General features: G+C 42.1%; 1 protein-coding gene across 3 annotated transcripts in view; it reads left to right on the plus strand.

Annotated features, from left to right (window-relative positions):
• The first annotated feature begins 94 nt into the window (after window positions 1–94).
• Window positions 95–17000, plus strand: part of SMG1 (SMG1 nonsense mediated mRNA decay associated PI3K related kinase) — a 67784-nt gene continuing 50878 nt past the window's right edge. The window contains exons 1-3 of one of the 3 annotated variants that reach the window (XM_083800118.1): window positions 95–411; window positions 9397–9560; window positions 13407–13562. In XM_083800118.1, coding sequence (XP_083656244.1) covers window positions 323–411; window positions 9397–9560; window positions 13407–13562 — 409 coding nt within the window. In that variant the 5' untranslated portion in view covers window positions 95–322. Of the gene's footprint in view, window positions 412–3085; window positions 3847–9396; window positions 9561–13406; window positions 13563–17000 lie in introns of those variants that run through there. The other 2 variants (XM_083800119.1, XM_083800120.1) reach the window with 2 other exon arrangements.

Below are 17000 nucleotides of genomic sequence, written 5' to 3' on the forward strand. Positions count from 1 at the left end.
CTGAGGGCTCGGGGCAGCCCCGTGGCGTCCCGTCCCGTCCCGTCCCCGCGGGGCCGAGGGCGGAGCGGCCGCCGCCTGGCTCCCGGCCTGCCCCGCGGAGGGGGCGGGCGGCCCATGTCCGCCATCCCGGCGTGCCGCGCGGCCGGGCAGCAGCCGGAGCAGCCGCGGCGGCCGCGTCCCCTCCCTGCGGTGTGAGACAGCAGCAGCCGCCCGCGCCTCGCCTCTCCCCTTCCTCCTCGTCCTTCTCCTCCTCCTCCTCCTCGTCCTCCGCCGCCTCGCCCCGCGCCGCTGCCCGGCCGGCCATGCCGTCTCGGGCAAGGTAATGAGCCGCAGAGCCCCGGGGTCTCGGCTGAGCGGCACCGGCAGCAGGCAGCACTACCACCCGCGGGGCTGGAATGACTGGCAACCCAGGTGGGCACGGCGGGCGGCACGGCCCGGCGCGGGGCTGCGGGCTCGGGCAGGGCCCCCGGGGAGGCCGAAGGGGGGGGACGGGGAAGGGAGCGGGGCGGCGGCGGGGCCGCTTCCTGGCTGCGGGGCCTACGGGCGGGCGGCGGCCGCTGTCGGGCCTGGTGCGGGGCTGGGGGGGGGGGTGAGGGCCTCCGGGCCGGTCTCGGTGGTTGTGGGGGGGGCGGTGGGCGCCGGTGGGGCTGGGCGGGAGCCGGGCAGCGCGGCGGATAGCCGGGGCCGCGGGGACGGGCCGCGGCTGTCAGCGCGGCCGGCCCGGGAGGGTCCCGGGGAGGGCGCTGAGAGCGCTGCCCCCCCCGGCTGCGGCTCCGCGGGGGTCCCCGTGAGGCTGGGGGGGGCCTGCAGGGAGTGGGGGGGGGTCCTGGGGGGGTTGGTAGTGGGAGTCCTGGGGGGGGGTTAGCGGGGTCCTGGTGGGGGTGGGGGGGCCTGGTGGGGGGGGTCTTGAGGGAGGGGGGGTCCTGGGGTGGGGGACTCGGGGGGGGGGTCCTGTGGTGGTGGTGGGGTCCTGGTGTGGGATGGGGTGTCATAGGGTGGGGGGGGGGGTCCTGGGGGGCCTACAGGGGCTGGGGGGGTTCGGGGGAGCTTTGTGCAGGCTGGTTCTCAGAGGCCAAAGGAGCGCTCGTGCGGGTTAACGAAGTAGCGCCAGATTATTGTTTTCTTAGCTGGGGAAAGTGGCTGAGCTGTAAGGAGAGCAGGGTGGGAGCTTGTGCAATGCGCTGGGTTTAAAGGTGTGTTTGTGCCCAGTGCTTTAATTCGTAGTAAGTGAAACTCCAGGTCTGTTGACATCTTCGGTCAGGTGTACAGAGCGTGGCTGGGGCCTCGATTACCTCGGCTATACCCTGTGCCGGTGTGTTTGTTGTGCCGCCCAGCATTGCTATTTTAGTAGTCTACGTTCCTGTGGAGAAATTGTTGGTGTTTCTTACTTATTTTTTTAATGTGGAAATTTGGGGATTTTTTTTTTTACTGTTTCTGAAACTCTAATGTGGTATGGGATCCTGCTTTTAAAATTGCCAGCACAGAGCAGAGGGCCATGTGCTTGGGAATGTATTCACCGATGACAGTCCTAGCCACGTGTGATTTGGACTGGGGAAAACGGGTGGGTATGAAGGCAGATCTTGCGAAACACAGATGTCACTTCAGTATTTACTATGAAAGAAGCTTGCCTTGTGGTTGAACAGCTAGCGGTGCCACCTCCGGGGGTAATGCTAAGGGCTCAAATATTCGGTTCTTAATGGTGTGTGTGCCATGGTCATTTAAATTCTAATTTCTTCTGCTGTTGAGCTGCTTGGTCAAATAACTTACCATAGCGGCATGGAGCTGTGACTGGAGGGTCAGGCTGGATGTTAGGGAAAAGTTCTGCACACAGAGGGTGGTTGGGCCGTGAAACAGCTCCCCCGGGGCAGTGGTCTCAGCCCTGAGCCTGCCAGAGGTCAGGAAGGATTTGGACAGTGCTCTCAGACATAGGGTCTGATTTTTGGGTGGTCCTGTGTGGAGCCTGGAATTGGACTTGATGATCCTTGTGGGTCCCTTCCAGCTCAGGATAGTCTATGGTTTTATAACCTTTTCCACATTTAAAAGGAGCAAACTTCATTGGTGACATCTTACAGCATCTAGTTCTTAGTGAAGATTTTTTGGCATGTATGATGTCTGGTCTCTCTCCTACTGCCTTGCTTCAGATTTGTGGGCTGCAGCCTGGAGTTCTAGTCCCTAACCGTTCACCTGCAGTTCCCATGTCGAAGAAATCGTGTGTACACCTTGAGTCCTTGCAGTGGATGGCTTCTATAAATGCATCCTGGTTGGATGTATTAACTTATCACAGGTTTTATGTTTTAGCCTAAAAAATGTCTTGCAGCGTTTAGAAAAAAAGACTTTTTCCAGTAAACCATTGCCTGCAGGGGTTTCAGTTGCGTTAGGAGTGAGAATGAGGACCTAGCCACAGAAATGCTTTGCGTGGTGATAAGGCTGGATTAAGAAGTTAGTCTCTTCCCTGTGTGTCTGATTCTGTTCCTTTCCTCATGCTGTAGTTTTAACTCTCAAGTACAGTTGCTGTAAATGGCATTGCTAAAATAACTGTCCAAAAAGCCACATGAGAAACAAATCTGAAAGCACTACAGAAAGTGCGTCAGGAAGGGGAACTTCATGGTGTGTGGATGGGGTCTAGGCCTGTTTCCATCAGGTTGTGTTATTAGGTCTCCTGTGGAGAAACACCTGACATCTCTTCACTGATACTTGTAAGAGTTTCACTTTATCTCTTCCTTTAAATATTTGTGTTTTTTAGTCAGGTGAGAGAACCCAGGAATTAGAAATGTTCACCTGGTCCCAAACACAGATCTCACATTTCTTTGTGTTTTGCGTAGGGTTTCTAAATCTTAAACTGATAACTTTGGCTGTATGGGACCTGTGAGTCTATACTAACTTTTAAGATTGAACTAGAGATTAATTTAATCTTTGTTGTTTTGACATTAACTAATTTTTAAGTGACTCACATGGGCTGTTGAAAGGACATGTGTTCCGTGCATTGGGCAGTGTTTCTCTTCTGTTTTGAATGTGCTCCTGGACAGCCCCCCAGTGCAGCATATATCCAAGTGTAGTTTCCTTCCTCTTTCTTTTCTGTTGGCTGTTAGTTTCTTTTAGCACAGGTGATACTGCTGGTAAATGCTTTCTTGCAGGGCATAGAAGAAGGGATGTACGTGGCTAAAATAATGAAAAATGTTGTTGTTTCAAGTTGCTGAGGGGGGAGACGGAAGCTCCTGATACCTGGATGTATTATCAGATGGATTGTGTTTTCAAACGCATTCATGTGTGTGTAAAAGTGGCTAGATAATTGCCATTATAGGTCTCGATTCCCCTCAGTTTTTAGTAATGCTAATAAGCACCGGGGCTTGGGGTGAAAATGGCCAAACTGAAAGTTGGAGCTCGGACGATTCTCTAAGGGAGAGTAGTTTTTGATCAGAACATGATCATTTTTTTGTACCTGCATAAATGCAGTTGTATCTGTCAGGTGCATATGGACTGGTCTTACCGCGGTGTGTGTAGTGATAGATCCTTACAGAGTAACAAGTGTTACAGAGGAAGAAGCTGTGCTCATATATATGGACATATTAGTGTGTGCACAGAGATGTGCCATACCCTAAATTAATAGCAGCACAAAACTTGTTGGACAAATGCTGGGTGTATGTGAGAGAACAATAAGGCAGTGGTTGTGGATTTTTCTTCGTTTTGAGAAAGCCTGGTGAGATCCTGTCCCCCTCTTCCAATCTTCACAGCTTTCTAGACCTTTCATTCTTTTCCCTTTCCTTTTTGTTTGACAGGTTGTCCTGCGTTTTCCCTGATATGACTTCAGGGGGGAGAAAATAACTTCATGTCAGTGCAAAGGTCAAGGTATGGCAGAGTAGATTCAATGTAGTGCTGAAGATTGATTATACAGCGGAATAAGTAATACTTCTCTTTCATAGGAAATGCTCTGGGTGGCAAAACAGTTCTTATGCACTTGTAGTAGTACTAAGCAGGAGGGAGAGTGGAGGGTGGCAGGTCAGCCAGTGCTGTGTGCGCCATGGCTTTCTTGTTCTTAGGCCAAAGTAAGAAAAGGAGGTAAGATTTTAATTAACGGGACCTCTGGTTCTCTAACAATAATACAGGTTAGCAGGGGTGTACGTGGAGAAGTGAAAAAGAAAGTCTTGCACATGCGATAAAAGATCTGGAGGTGGCTTATTAGACACAGATTCAGTCTCGGAATTTTTTCCTGAAAATGAAGTGTATCCTTCTCGTGAAATGTAAGTCAGTGCTAGGAATTCCTAATTTCTGTCACCACAGTGCCTGACAAACCAAGTTACGTTCTAGGTCCCCATCAGTCTAGAAATCGTAAGAGAAAACAGGAAAATATGATTCTCCTTCAAGGTAGCTGTCTCCTAAGCAGGAGAGCGGTGTTGGACAAGTACCCTGTGTTTAACTTGAGTCGGAGCAGGAGGTATCAGCAGGGAGCGCAGAGACCCAGCAGAGGAAACGGGCAAAGAAAACGATGTTTGGAGCAGTGCGTTTTCTGTGATCGTAAAGGGCAGAGGTGGGTCTTTTACAAGAAGCAAGAACTAGTAACTGTGTATATTGCAATAAAAAAGGAAGTGAGTTTTAATGTATATGTACATACATAGAGAGACCACGTAGTCCCAGATGTCAAAGGCAAGCTTATGGCTAGAGAATGAGTTGCAGTATCAGTTTTGACAAGTAATTATGAAAAGGTCAAGGGAAACTTTGGGAAGAGGTTCAGTGGACTGTGTGGGAGATGTTGAACAGGAATGGGTTCACTTCTGAACCGGTAACAAGTAATTCTTGATCTCCTTTCACATCTGAGTTTGTTGAATATGCTGATAAGATGGGAAGGTGTGAGATCAAAGAGCTTTTTTGGTTTGGGGAGGTGGTTGTTTTTTTTTTTTTTTTTTTTTCTTCCTTGGTAAAATGGGGGAGCCTAAGTTTGTAATGTGAAAGCCTTTGTTTTTAATGTGAAGCCAGGGGAGACCGAGATGTGTGAAAGATGAAAGAACACGAAAGTGTGTCAGCGGGAAGCAAAGGGAACTTGGAGAGCAGATAGTCTTCCAGACAGGAGCAGGCCAGGGATTTAACCAGCCCAAAAAGGGGCTATCAGAAGATGCCTGTGGGAGAATAAGGACAGAATATGTTTCCCTGACCTTCCCTCCTAATGTCCATCCCAGGATAGAAGGGAGTTTTGGTGAGCTACTGAGCAAGCAGCAGTGATGCAGCCTGAGAGCCGATTGGAAAAGCTGCTGTGGCTGCAGGTCGTTGTCCAGCGGTGGAGGTGGCAGGATTGCAGGAGGAAAAGAGGAGACTCGCTGTTACTTCAGTAAACGTGGCCGTTTACAATTTTGCTAAGCTTCTCTCAGCACAGGAGTAGAAGCAAAAACAGGGTTTGGGGTGTGCTCAGCCAGGCTTGGGGGCTTGGCTCAAGCTATGAGACAAGAGCTTGGCAAAAAGGTAAATGCAGGGGGAGAGCGAAAGAGGGTTGTCATTGCTCTGCATGCCAGCGGAAGGAGGGCTGGAAACTTACTGGGAAGCTGTTAACTTGAGTGGGTACAGTCACTTTGTTTTAGATGTTTTATTGATAAACATTTTAAGTAGTGAAGAACTGATGGGCACGATAGCAAATAAACTTGGCAAATAATCAAACTGACTGACTTAAATAAGATCTCTAGTACACGATAGATGTATCAGAATAAATCATTCATCTGAAGTGTGTACTTGGAAATAAAGTAAAATAGAATAGAATAATTAAGCAATTTTTGTCTCAGAATAATATCCATATGGTACAGTCGCTCAGAAAGAATTACAGATAATGAATAGTGTGGCAGATTGCTTGTAACAAGTTTCTTGGACCAAAATTCTTAAGGTTTCCATACAACCAAAGAAGCACAATATTTTTGATCAGCTTATTTTTGCTTATTCTAGATAAAGACTTTTTTAAAGCTAACTGTTCTCAGCCATGCTTTCTTCAGTCGTACAAATTGGTGTAGGCAAATCTTGCTGATACTTTTGATGGGATCGGATGGATTTGTCCACTAATAGGCGTGTAGGTTTTTTTGTTGCGTGTCCTCGAAACTACAGAAAATTAAGTGGCCTTCTCTGAGGGAACTGCAGTGGCTGTTTCAGTGTATTTAGGCAGGAGAACTATTTCCTGACAGATAAAACAGAGTTAAAAATTGCCCCCTAGGAAAACTGAATGCGATCCCTTCTGTGTAAGTGACGTTGTGAAAACAGCCTGTGTGGAAAGCTGGGCCTGTGTTGGTGGGTGTCGGGAAGCCTTCTACCAGGACCAGGCACAACCAAAAACTCACGTGAGCTCTTGAAGTACTTGCTTGGTCTTCATCAGTGAGAGCTTTTTAAGTGGAAATAAAGCTACATAGCATCTCATGAAGTGGGAAATAAGCTTTTGAAGCTACAGTACAAGATAACGTCATGTTCATTCTTGCAGTTTCCCATTCCAGCATTGTCTAATGTCGTGCCTGTGTTTGTACTTCTGCTCGTCTGTTGCTAGCATTGTGTGTTGACTTCGTTGGTGCGCCGTGTGTGTTCACTTCAGTGACAGCATCAATGTATGTAGGTGATAAATTCGTGTTTACGTAGACGCCTTTTGAAAGAGGACAGCGAGTATTGCGTCTGTCCTGTAACCTCACCTGCCAGTTGGCACAGTGCAGTGGAAGTCGTACCATGTGGGCAGGAGAAATGCTGTCCTGAAACACGGGCAGGCACCACATGGCCAGGAACACAGTTCTTTGCGTTGCCTGGCGTCCACTGGGGTGCCTGCAGCGGGTGAATCTTACTCCAGGCTTCTCTCCGTGCAGGATCATTCAGGTCACTGCGGATCCTAGAAGGCAGCTGGGTCCCAGAACCTGGTTCTGCGGAAAGCAATATCTTTCTATGGCTTTTTTTTCTGTGTCGTAAAGAAAGGGCAGAAACTGCTGGTTATCTAAACTGCACGTTTGTTGTAGTGGGAAAAATGTCTTCAGTGGGAACTAGTGTATCTTACGGGGATAAGTGGCAGGGAGACAATACACTTTAAATAAGATCTTACCTTTTTGGTTGGGTGATGAGCTGTGAGCTGGGTAGCTTGCAGAAAGCTGTTCCCAAAGACAGGACTAATTAAGTGTGGAGTTCTTCCCAGAGAAACAATACCCTTATGTCCTTATGTACTTTGCCACAGTGGGAAATACTACAAACTGTTGAAAGGCAGTGCTGAGGTTAGCTGAGAACACGTGTCGTCCTCTAGCTGACTGGGGTACGCAGTCTCGAGTTGTCTGCTTAATCAGCTCGCGGTCAGCCTTGAGAATTGCAGACTGTGCTTGGCAGTTGGAGATGATACAGCATACAGCACATCACCTAAAAAAAAAAAAAAGGCAATGCTCTTTGGGGAGGTGTGGTATTAAGAACCCATTAGTACTTAAGTTTATTAATTGAAAGTCTGTCCATCTGTTTCATTGAAAGGCTAAGCCAAGTTGAGTTCTCTGTAAGAGACTGCCCTTCCTCAAAGTGGGCTGAGAGTCCCTCGAGGTTTCAGGGCAGGGAGAAAATCTGGGGGCTGTGTAACTGCTAGGAGAACTTGTACGCGCTGTAAGCACATTTAAAGCTCATACCATTTGAAGAAACCCTGCAGAATTTTGTTGTTCAACGTAGTTTAGGTGAGTGATGGGGGTCCAGCTGTATTTCTGCAGTCCTGGTTGACTGTCACGAGCCAAGAGTTGCAGCAAGGCTTTGCCTCTTGAGTGGAGCAGCCTGCTGTATGTGGTAGCCCCAGCAAGTGTTTGACAGGCCAGTAGCTGTGATGCCAGGGTGACTACTGAACGAAGGAAATAGCCTTAATGTCTGTATCTAAAGGTGAACCTGCTTACAGAGCAAAAGGCACTCGCACCTGCCAAGCTAACCTAGGGTCAGCCTTTCACTGTGAAAGTGTTAGCTAGGATCTGAATGCAGTGATTCAGAGAAAAGGGCAAAAGTACAAGTTTCTTCTTTTGAGCCCTTGTCCAATTTGATAGTATATTGTCTTTAACATTTTCAAAGGGGTAAAATAGCTGGAGATTTTCTTCAAGTGTCTTTGCAAATATGAACCCTCATGATATTACTCTTCCAGTTGTACTGAGGAAGAGCAGTGTTTGAAAATAGCAGGCCTTGGAGATAGCTGAAGTACCAGTAGCTTTCAAAAATCTTTATCTCACTTTGTTTTTCCCTTTTGGCCTTGAGATGTATTTAACTCCTTTTCCCCGAGTTTTGCTACCGGTTCTAATCAGAGTGTTCTTTTAAAAAGTAAAAACGAAATATTTTTTCCCAAGAACTTGCGGTGTTTGTCCTTATACAACTTGTAGTTAATTTACAGAAACAAAAAGGAATTACATGTCCTGCTTTTTGCTAAATAACCATATGAGCTATCCAAAGCTTTAGAGTTTGCTTAAAAAACAAAACACACAAACTGCTGTGAGTAACTTCAATAGTGTGCTTCCAGATATATTTGAGATGTACAAACTTCTGCCAGTTTTTGTTTCGGAGGGGTATTGTTTTACTGGTTTTAATGTAAAACCTCCAGTATTGCTTGTAAGAATGAACTTACAGTGATTGGTTGAATTCAGACTCTGAAATCGCATGCATACGAACATTATACTCATACTACATTAGAGTAATGGTATTTTTAAAAACAAAATGATTTAGCATGTCCAGGGAGGCCAGTTGTGATAATTTTCACCTTGTTCCTTGAAAGTTTATTCTGGGATATAAACTGGCTTTCTGATATGAGTTGTTTAACCTTCATGCAGATTTTTTTTAAATCACTTATTTGCAGGTGTTGTTCTAAAGGATAACAACTATTGATTTACGTTACATTTTTTTCCGCAGTAAAGCCTGTTTTCTTGTTTTGCAGTGTTGTTTTTTTTGGTGAAAACTCAGTATGTTATTCCTATATTGATGATCAGTTACATGCTAGTAACACCTCCATTTACTAACTGGTTTTGCATTGCTCACTAAGGCCCATATTGTATTATGTAAATGTTCATTTGTGGATTAGTAATGACTTTAACAAATGGCAGACAGTGTGGTATAGAGCTATTCCTAACTGTATTTTATTTTTCACTTCTGGAAGTAACTTGTCCTTATATCTCGTGTGGACATCTAACTGAAAATATACTTGAGAATGTCCTGATACATGGCACTGACACACTGGAGTGCATTTCCTTTGCATGCGGTTGTATTAATTAATCAATTTTAATCACAATGTGAATTTAAGGTCACCTTTTATAAAGCAGGTTAGACATGCAAATTTTTTAACACAGGAAAATACATTTGGGATTGTCATTTAAGTATGTTGCATTTATAAGTGAAAATGTGAATCCCACTCCTGTTATACCCCTACATAAAAAAAAAATATTTTTCTCTTTATAGAACTGACAGTGCATCAGCTGACCAGGACAATTTAAAATACTCTTCATCCAGAGATCGGGGCAGTTCTGCCTCCTATGGATTACAACCCTCAAATTCAGCTGTGGTGTCTCGACAAAGACACGATGATATCAGAGTCCACACTGACATACAGAATGAAGAAAAAGGTACACAGATTGCTGTTTCATGTGTAATTAATGAGGGGACATTTAGAGAAAGGCAGTAAACTTGAAATGGTTGAGAAACCTTATTTCCTTTAAAAAAAAAATGCAGTGAGCTGATACAATTCCCTTTATCAGGGATCAAAGAAAAGCTGTGGCTGATGTGAGTGGTGAGACAATATGCCATCGCATTAAGCGAAGAATATGAGAGAAGTCTTAGTATGTTAACAGATTAAGCACGTTTTCCCGAGGAGTATTCTGGATATGTCTGGTCTGGAAGATGTAATTTTTTCCTGCATAGTGTCTGGTGCTTCTGGTATTGAAAATGGGCTGCCTGATTAAATGGACTACTACTCAGGTATACTATTTTTGCAGCTTTACTGCAGCAAATTGGAATCTTAGTTTGGGGATCAGATCTATATTTTGTCGTGAATGGAGACTTCTACTTTTTTCTGCCTGTCTTTTCTTTGGGGAGGGGGGGAATACATTCTCTAGAAAACAGCTGAAAATTTAAAATAGTATCCATTATGAAAAATAAACCTGTATTCAGAATTCTAATACAGAGATGAAATATGAGGATTTTTTTACTTGCACAATCACTTCCTAGGCCACATTTTCTTCAGACATGCGAGATCAGTGAACTCCAAATCTCAGGGTAATATTAGTGTCAAGTTTTTATTCTGGAACCTCAGAAGCATTTACACTCCCCCATCTTGTCTACTCTGTAACTTTTGTAAACAACTGCATTCTGCAACTCAGGGAAAGTTACAGCCAAGTGCAGTGATGCAAATTTATTTTTTACAAGTAATAAGTTCTGTGAGTAGGGTAAATGAGCATGAAACAGGTATTTGTTTATATGCATACCTTGTTGAACCTTCAAAGCTTGTTAATTTTAGCAGAGAAACTTATTAGAAAGCAGATACATTTATTTATCAGTGTGTTTGCTAACATGGAAAGTTCTACTGTGATTCAAATGTGCTAGGTTATTCTTAAATACTTAGAAGTGTGGCAGGAGTATAGTGAAATGGTAAGGTTTATACGAATTCAGGAAGGTAGTTTTTTGTGAAGATGCTGGGGAAGTGCCAGCTGAGAAGAAAATGTACCTCTCTCTCCCTCACGTACTGTATTTTACAGGGCATGCTCTGCTAGCTCAGCACCTTATCTCAGCTATTTTGTTTGATTGTGACTTAAAAAGAGATGATTAGGATATTCTGTGCTGTAAAACCAGAGTTCAGGTATATCTAATTCATTTTTATTTTGGGAGAAACTTGTAAGCTTACAGATGCCGAGTAGTGCCTTTAGCTGAGATTTTTCAGTTATTCTGCTGGAGTCTGCTAACACGGAGTTTTCATCTTAAGAACTTGTAGCTTTTCTCTCCGGGATGACAGTATGTCATAACAGACATAGAATCTTTCAGAAACTTCTTCTCTTTTCCAGTTACTGGTGTTGATAATAAAAATGACTTCCAAGTTGATAATTTCTGGAAGTTCTGTTCTGAAAACCCCCCAGGCTGGGCAGTTCTGCAGCCTCCCTTAGCAGCTTGTTTAGTTCTCCTGGTAAAGAATTGTTTTCTCATAACCAGTTCAAATTTCCCTTGTTACAACTTATGACTGACTCCTGTCCTTTTGCTCTGCATCTCTAAGATTAGTGTTTGTTTTTTTTTTAAACTATCTTTCACATTAAATAGTGGAAGACTGCATCTAGACCTCTCCCCTTTGTCTTCTGTCCTTTATTTTACAAAATAAGACAGGTGAATTTGCAGATTTAAGTTTTTTAAACTAAATCAAAGGCCTCCTGGGGTTTACTTATATAGATGAGATATTCTCCCTATCAGCATCATTTTTCTGCCTTTTGGTTTTATTACTATATGATGTGCTCAGTCCTTACTGCAAAAAAAGATAATACACTAGTATCCATGTTGTGGTATCTGAGTATTTCTGCTAAAATTAGTAAGTGACATAGCTCATCATGTTCTTATTTGGTCTCAGATTTGATATTTTAATTGAGTTATTTAATTTAAGAGTAATTTTAATTTAACATTTTGAGAAAATTTTCAGACCAGCAGATAACTGTCTGAAGAGAATAATAATGTAATATTTAGAGCCTTAATGCCTAGAAACCTAATTGACAGCTGTTTCTAATTACTCAAAACAATGGCAATTTTATGTTTGATATTGTTACCAAAGATGTACAATGTATACATTGAGATAACATAGGTTTGGTTTAATTCATTTAAGATAATGTCAAAAATGCTGTAGCAAATACCGATTCCTTAGCAAGCAACCAAAAACAACTAGGATTTTTTTTGTGCGCTAGAGGGAGTGTATGAAATAACTTCAAGAACTCTGTTTGTACTTGGTAGCATGTATATTTTTGACAGTTGATATCTCTGCTCTGAATGCATGATTATCTGACATCTCCAGTTAAATTAATTTCTTTGTTGCTTTGAATTTTAGTGATACACTTCTCTACACTCATAAATACAATTATTGCTGTTAGAAGTCATTTTCTTCATAGGGTGGTTTTGGTTTGTTATGATAAAATGATGTTAAGGTGGCATACGTGCTACTTTGTTTAAAAATCTATTTTAATGTAAATCAAAATAAACATAATTTATATTTACTGTAGGTGTAACTATAACTGAGATTTTGAATATGAGTCTCTGTAATGGTAAGGTAGTTTTATGAGTGTAAAATTGCCCAAACTTCTACTGATAGTTCTCAGCTTCTTTTTATCAAAAAATTTGCCTTTAAGATGACATTTCTTTTTACATCTACTGAAGTCCAGATTCACCTTGATGTTTGGATGTTTTTTATCCATCCTTCAGTCTCAGAAGGTTGCCTCTTCTTACACAGAGCCACCTCTCCTTGCCCCAGGCTTACTTTTATGTATCACTGCAGGTGGAATTGTGGAAATACCTTTTAAAAGAAATTTTGCATATCTTTTGTTGCTCAGGGTTTCATTTTTTTAGGTGATTTTTCACTGTCTCAAGCAGGGAGGGCACTTTAGAAAGCTGGCTGTGCAGCTGGCCTCAAAAGTGAGCTTTAACACATGGAGGGAAGTACTGAAGAGGCTCAGTGGGCAATTTCATTTCTCCACAGTGCAGGGGAAAGACTTGCCCCTCAAAGTGGAGTGGCAGACTGGAAAAAAAAAAAAACAACACTTGGTTTCACCGTTTGAGTATGTAAATACTTGGGGATCTAGGAGTAAAAACGATTGCATTACTCCAAACGACACACTTATTTCTATTTTGTATCATTACTGAAGATTTACTATGTTTATCTCAAGTGGGAGAATGTAGGATTGCATGCAATTGTTTATGATAATGTCAGTATTAATGTGTGAAAATACTGACTGTTGTATGTTCAAGGAAATTTGTTCAATTTATGTGTCGTCATTTGAATAATCCATGACTTTCTCAAAGCTTTCTGTTATTTTGGCCATTTTACTGACGCTGTGTTGTGAATGTACAATGAAAATGGAGTTGAAATTTGATTTGCATAATCAAGGAGCAAATAAGTGAATGCATCTAGGCCTTGTTTAATAGCAGGTCAATATGAAAGGTCTTGTAAAATACAAGGTCAAAAATAATGAGAACCTAAAATACAACGAAATCTATATGAAAAAAATATTAAAAATAAGCTATTGCAATAGAGTTTCATATTTACTTCAAAGAAAGAATGATCAGATTCCGAATGTGTGACCTGGAAACTTAAAAGATAAAACAATTTTGCATGTGAAAGTGAAAAGGGAAACTTTGCTGTCCATATGAATTAAATAACTCAGAACATGCTACCCTACTAAACATATAGTTTGTTAGCCTGTTTTAATCTCACCTTGCTTTTCCCACAGGTGGCTACAGTGTCAATGGAGGATCTGGGGAAAATACTTATGGTCGGAAGTCGTTGGGGCAAGAGCTGAGAGTTAACAATGTGACCAATCCTGATTTTACCAGTGTTCCGCATGGGAATCGTGCTTTAGCCACAAAAGACATGAGGAAATCACAGGGTAAGAATTCCACAATTTTTCTGGAAAAGGGTTTTTTTTTTGGCAACTTTTCATGTTCAGAATGTGAAAATTTCATTATGGTTAGGCAACCTGTGTGGATTTTTTTTGTAATGTACAATTCGATGATGTTGATAGAAACTGTCATCTTCAGAAATGTTTCTAAAAGAAACACCAAGAAAAAAAAAAATAAATTGTTTTATTCCTCTGTAAAGGTAAGGAGTAGAATTTCAGAAAGGCTAAAAGAAAGGTATATTTACTGTTCCCTGCAACGAGACTTCCTGCATGGGTTAGACCTCTCACCTAGAAGGCTTATACTATCAGTTTTTCAATTTCCTTTTAAAAACTTTTGAAACCTTAATCAATGTGGCCAAATTTGGCGAAGAGACCAAGGGCTCCAGGGCAGTGAATATGCTCTTAGATTTGTTGAAAATTGATGCTTCGGTAAAAAGTCACCAATAAAGGGTTCCTAGTGTGGGAAAATGCATAACGGCGAGCTCAGCCGTTATCTGTTCTCACTGGCCTGCAGGTCAACAGTCATCGAATCGTACTAGCTGATTAGTCAGTGGATGTGTACTCCTGAACCAGCCACAATTCATGCTACCTCTTGCTCAGCTGAAGATTAGAGATCAGGGAGGAGCTGGAGGCATAAGAGGAGGAAACGAAAGGAAATCTGGAAGGGTCTTGCAAGAGGGTGCAAGAATGCTGGGCATGTATTTTGAGAAGGAAGGCTTTACTTTTCCCACTGTTTGGGTTTAAATCATGGAGTGCATTTTTTGTTTTGTTGTTTTTTGTTTTGTTTCTTAAAAACTGTTCCAAGGACATTTGAAAGAAAATAGAAACTCGGTTATGACTAAGCACTGTCATTTATTGCATCACTTATAATTTATAAGTGGTAGCTGAGCCACTGACAAAAAAACTGACTACTCTATGCCAGATACTTTTTAAACATACAGGGACGTGGGGTTTTACATTTCAGAAGTGAAAGAAAAGCCTATTCAGTGTGCTTTGCAGGTGGAGGAACTGAGGTGTAAGCAGTGACATGACTGCTGGAAAGGCCTGATCTTTGGAATGGGTTAAACTCACATTTTGTAATCCTGTTCTGATGTCTTGACATTAAAATTTTTCAGTGTTCTTAGTGTCTTAAGTCACATACGTGCAGAGGAAAGAGAATTGTCCAACAGAACTAAGTATAAATAATACTTGTGAAATTGTGAGGGAATTTGCTGTTAGTATTGGCAGGAAATTCATACTGTTCTAATGTATGTAAGCACCTCTTTAATCAGTAAAATGTTAGCAATCTTGTATGGCTGAAGTCGCTACCTATGACTTGTATGCTTGTGTATGTATTTTGTCCTTCTCTAGATGTCAGATTTTGAGTCTCCTTGTTAACTGGGGTGTCTTCGTGATGCTTTTAGGTTTCAGTAAGTCATTTTGATTTTTTTCATAGCTTCTGTAAATAAATTGGGATTATGTTGCAACAGGATCCTTGAAAATAATTTTATGTTTTCCTGTCTGATAGGTGTGTGCATTCAGAAAGTTTAAATACAAATAGTTGTCTTCTGTGAGTTAGTTTACATATGGCCGACACTTTGCAGATTTTTCACAAAATGGAAGTCTTGAAATGAAAGTCTTATACAGGTGTTCATTGGCCAGTGCTTTGATAGGATAGAGTCAGTCATGTTGATGGTTATTGTATTCTCTTCTGATATTTTTTTTTAGGTTATGATTATGGCTCAACAGACAGTTAATGGTTATTGTTTTATGGAGTAATGTCAATGTTTATCAGGCAGTAACTGATTTTAAAAAAAAAAAAGCTGCTTTTAGTAAAGAGTTTTGAACAGGATGTCTTGTTCTAGCAGCAGTGAAATGTCTCTCTTCTACCAGTAACCTTGGTGGGTTTATTTACACAGTTCTGGTTTTAGGATTTTTTTTTAATGTAGGACACTGCAATGTTTTCAAAATAAATTAGACAGTTTTCCATGAAGAGATTATAAGCAAAAAGATGAACACAGAGAAGACAACACTAAGAAGATGCAAGATGTGGATTTAACTAATTCAAGGTTTCAAGAAAACTGGACTAATTCAGGAAAAAATAACAAAAAAAAATTGTCTCTTCTGAAACTGAAGAGCTAAATAACATTATTCAGGGGATAGGAGATAACTTGCAAAGATCTAGAGTCTGTTTATAAAAAAAAGTTATTTAGTAATACTAACTTTAAGTATTTTCCAAATCACTGTATCCTGTTTTGCCCTTCAAGAGCAGTATCTAGTGACCTAACCCAGCTGATGCTGGTGTACTTTCCCTCATGCTTGCGAAGTGTCAGGGGTCAGCACAAGCTGGGAGTTACAGAAGAGGCAGGTGACACGTACTGTGGTCCTGGTTAGTGTTCAGCAGAGTGTAGCTGGAAACACTGTAGAGTAGACATTTCTCTTTCTCATGAGCCACATCTGTTTTCTTGAAGAGGAGAGGACTGTGTTGAGGGGCTGTCCGTGCATTGAATTATTCAAGGATAGATTCATCGTTTTGTTTTGAGAGGCTTTGTGTGTGGACAGTGTAGCAGTGAAGGACGTGTAGATTCTGTTCAGCTTACTGAATGAAAGCTTAATGTATGACAAGATACTTTCCTAGCAGAGTGTTCACATGGAATTATTTATGGATAGCAGTTGCACATTTTGTTATGCGTACTGTAGTCTGAATTAATTTCCACCCTAACCAAGCTTTTAAAGAACTTTCATTCTTGTTTATGTATGTTTTGTCTCCAAACAATTCCATTTGAACTTTAAAAAAAACACATTTTTTTCCTAAATGTCTAGTGACCTCCTACTACTGCCCAAGTTTTAAAGAAAATGGTAGATGTGGGATACCGCTGGGCAGGCTGCGTCCTTTGTATCAGTCCTCTTCTTTCCTTTCCAAGGCTGATATGAATTCTTTTTCCCATATGGGTCACTGTACCAGCTCCCTTTTTCTGAAGTTTGGCTATGTATTGGCCATTGGCAGGCAAGCCTTCAGCTACAGCTGCTAGCTGAACTCTGGGCAGAAATAAAAGGTGATCCTCAGATGAGCAATCATCTAGTGTGGATTGTAGTTCTTGGGATGGCAGCATCATTCAGGAAGACCTCAAATATAGCTTCAGAAGATGTCTCTTCTGATCATGATTCCTTGTGTGATTCTCACCAGCCACGCAGCTTTCCCTCCACTACCGAAGACTGCAGCTTCAAGATAAAGCAAGGGAAAATAAATGTAATTCTTCCTCAGTGGATATGAATGCCTTAGTCTTCTGTAAAATCAGCAACATCTTGAAACAAGCTCTTTTCATACCTGTCAGATAACATCTCAGCATGTGTTATGTAGATGTTCTAGCTAGGAACAAAATGTATATTTGATCCTCATACTCATCTTGCTATTTTAATGTTTGCTAAGCCTCCCTAATCTTTCAG

The sequence above is a fragment of the Anser anser genome (genome assembly GCF_964211835.1).
Source record: "Anser anser genome assembly, chromosome: 15".
Classification (NCBI taxonomy): Eukaryota; Metazoa; Chordata; class Aves; order Anseriformes; family Anatidae; genus Anser; species Anser anser.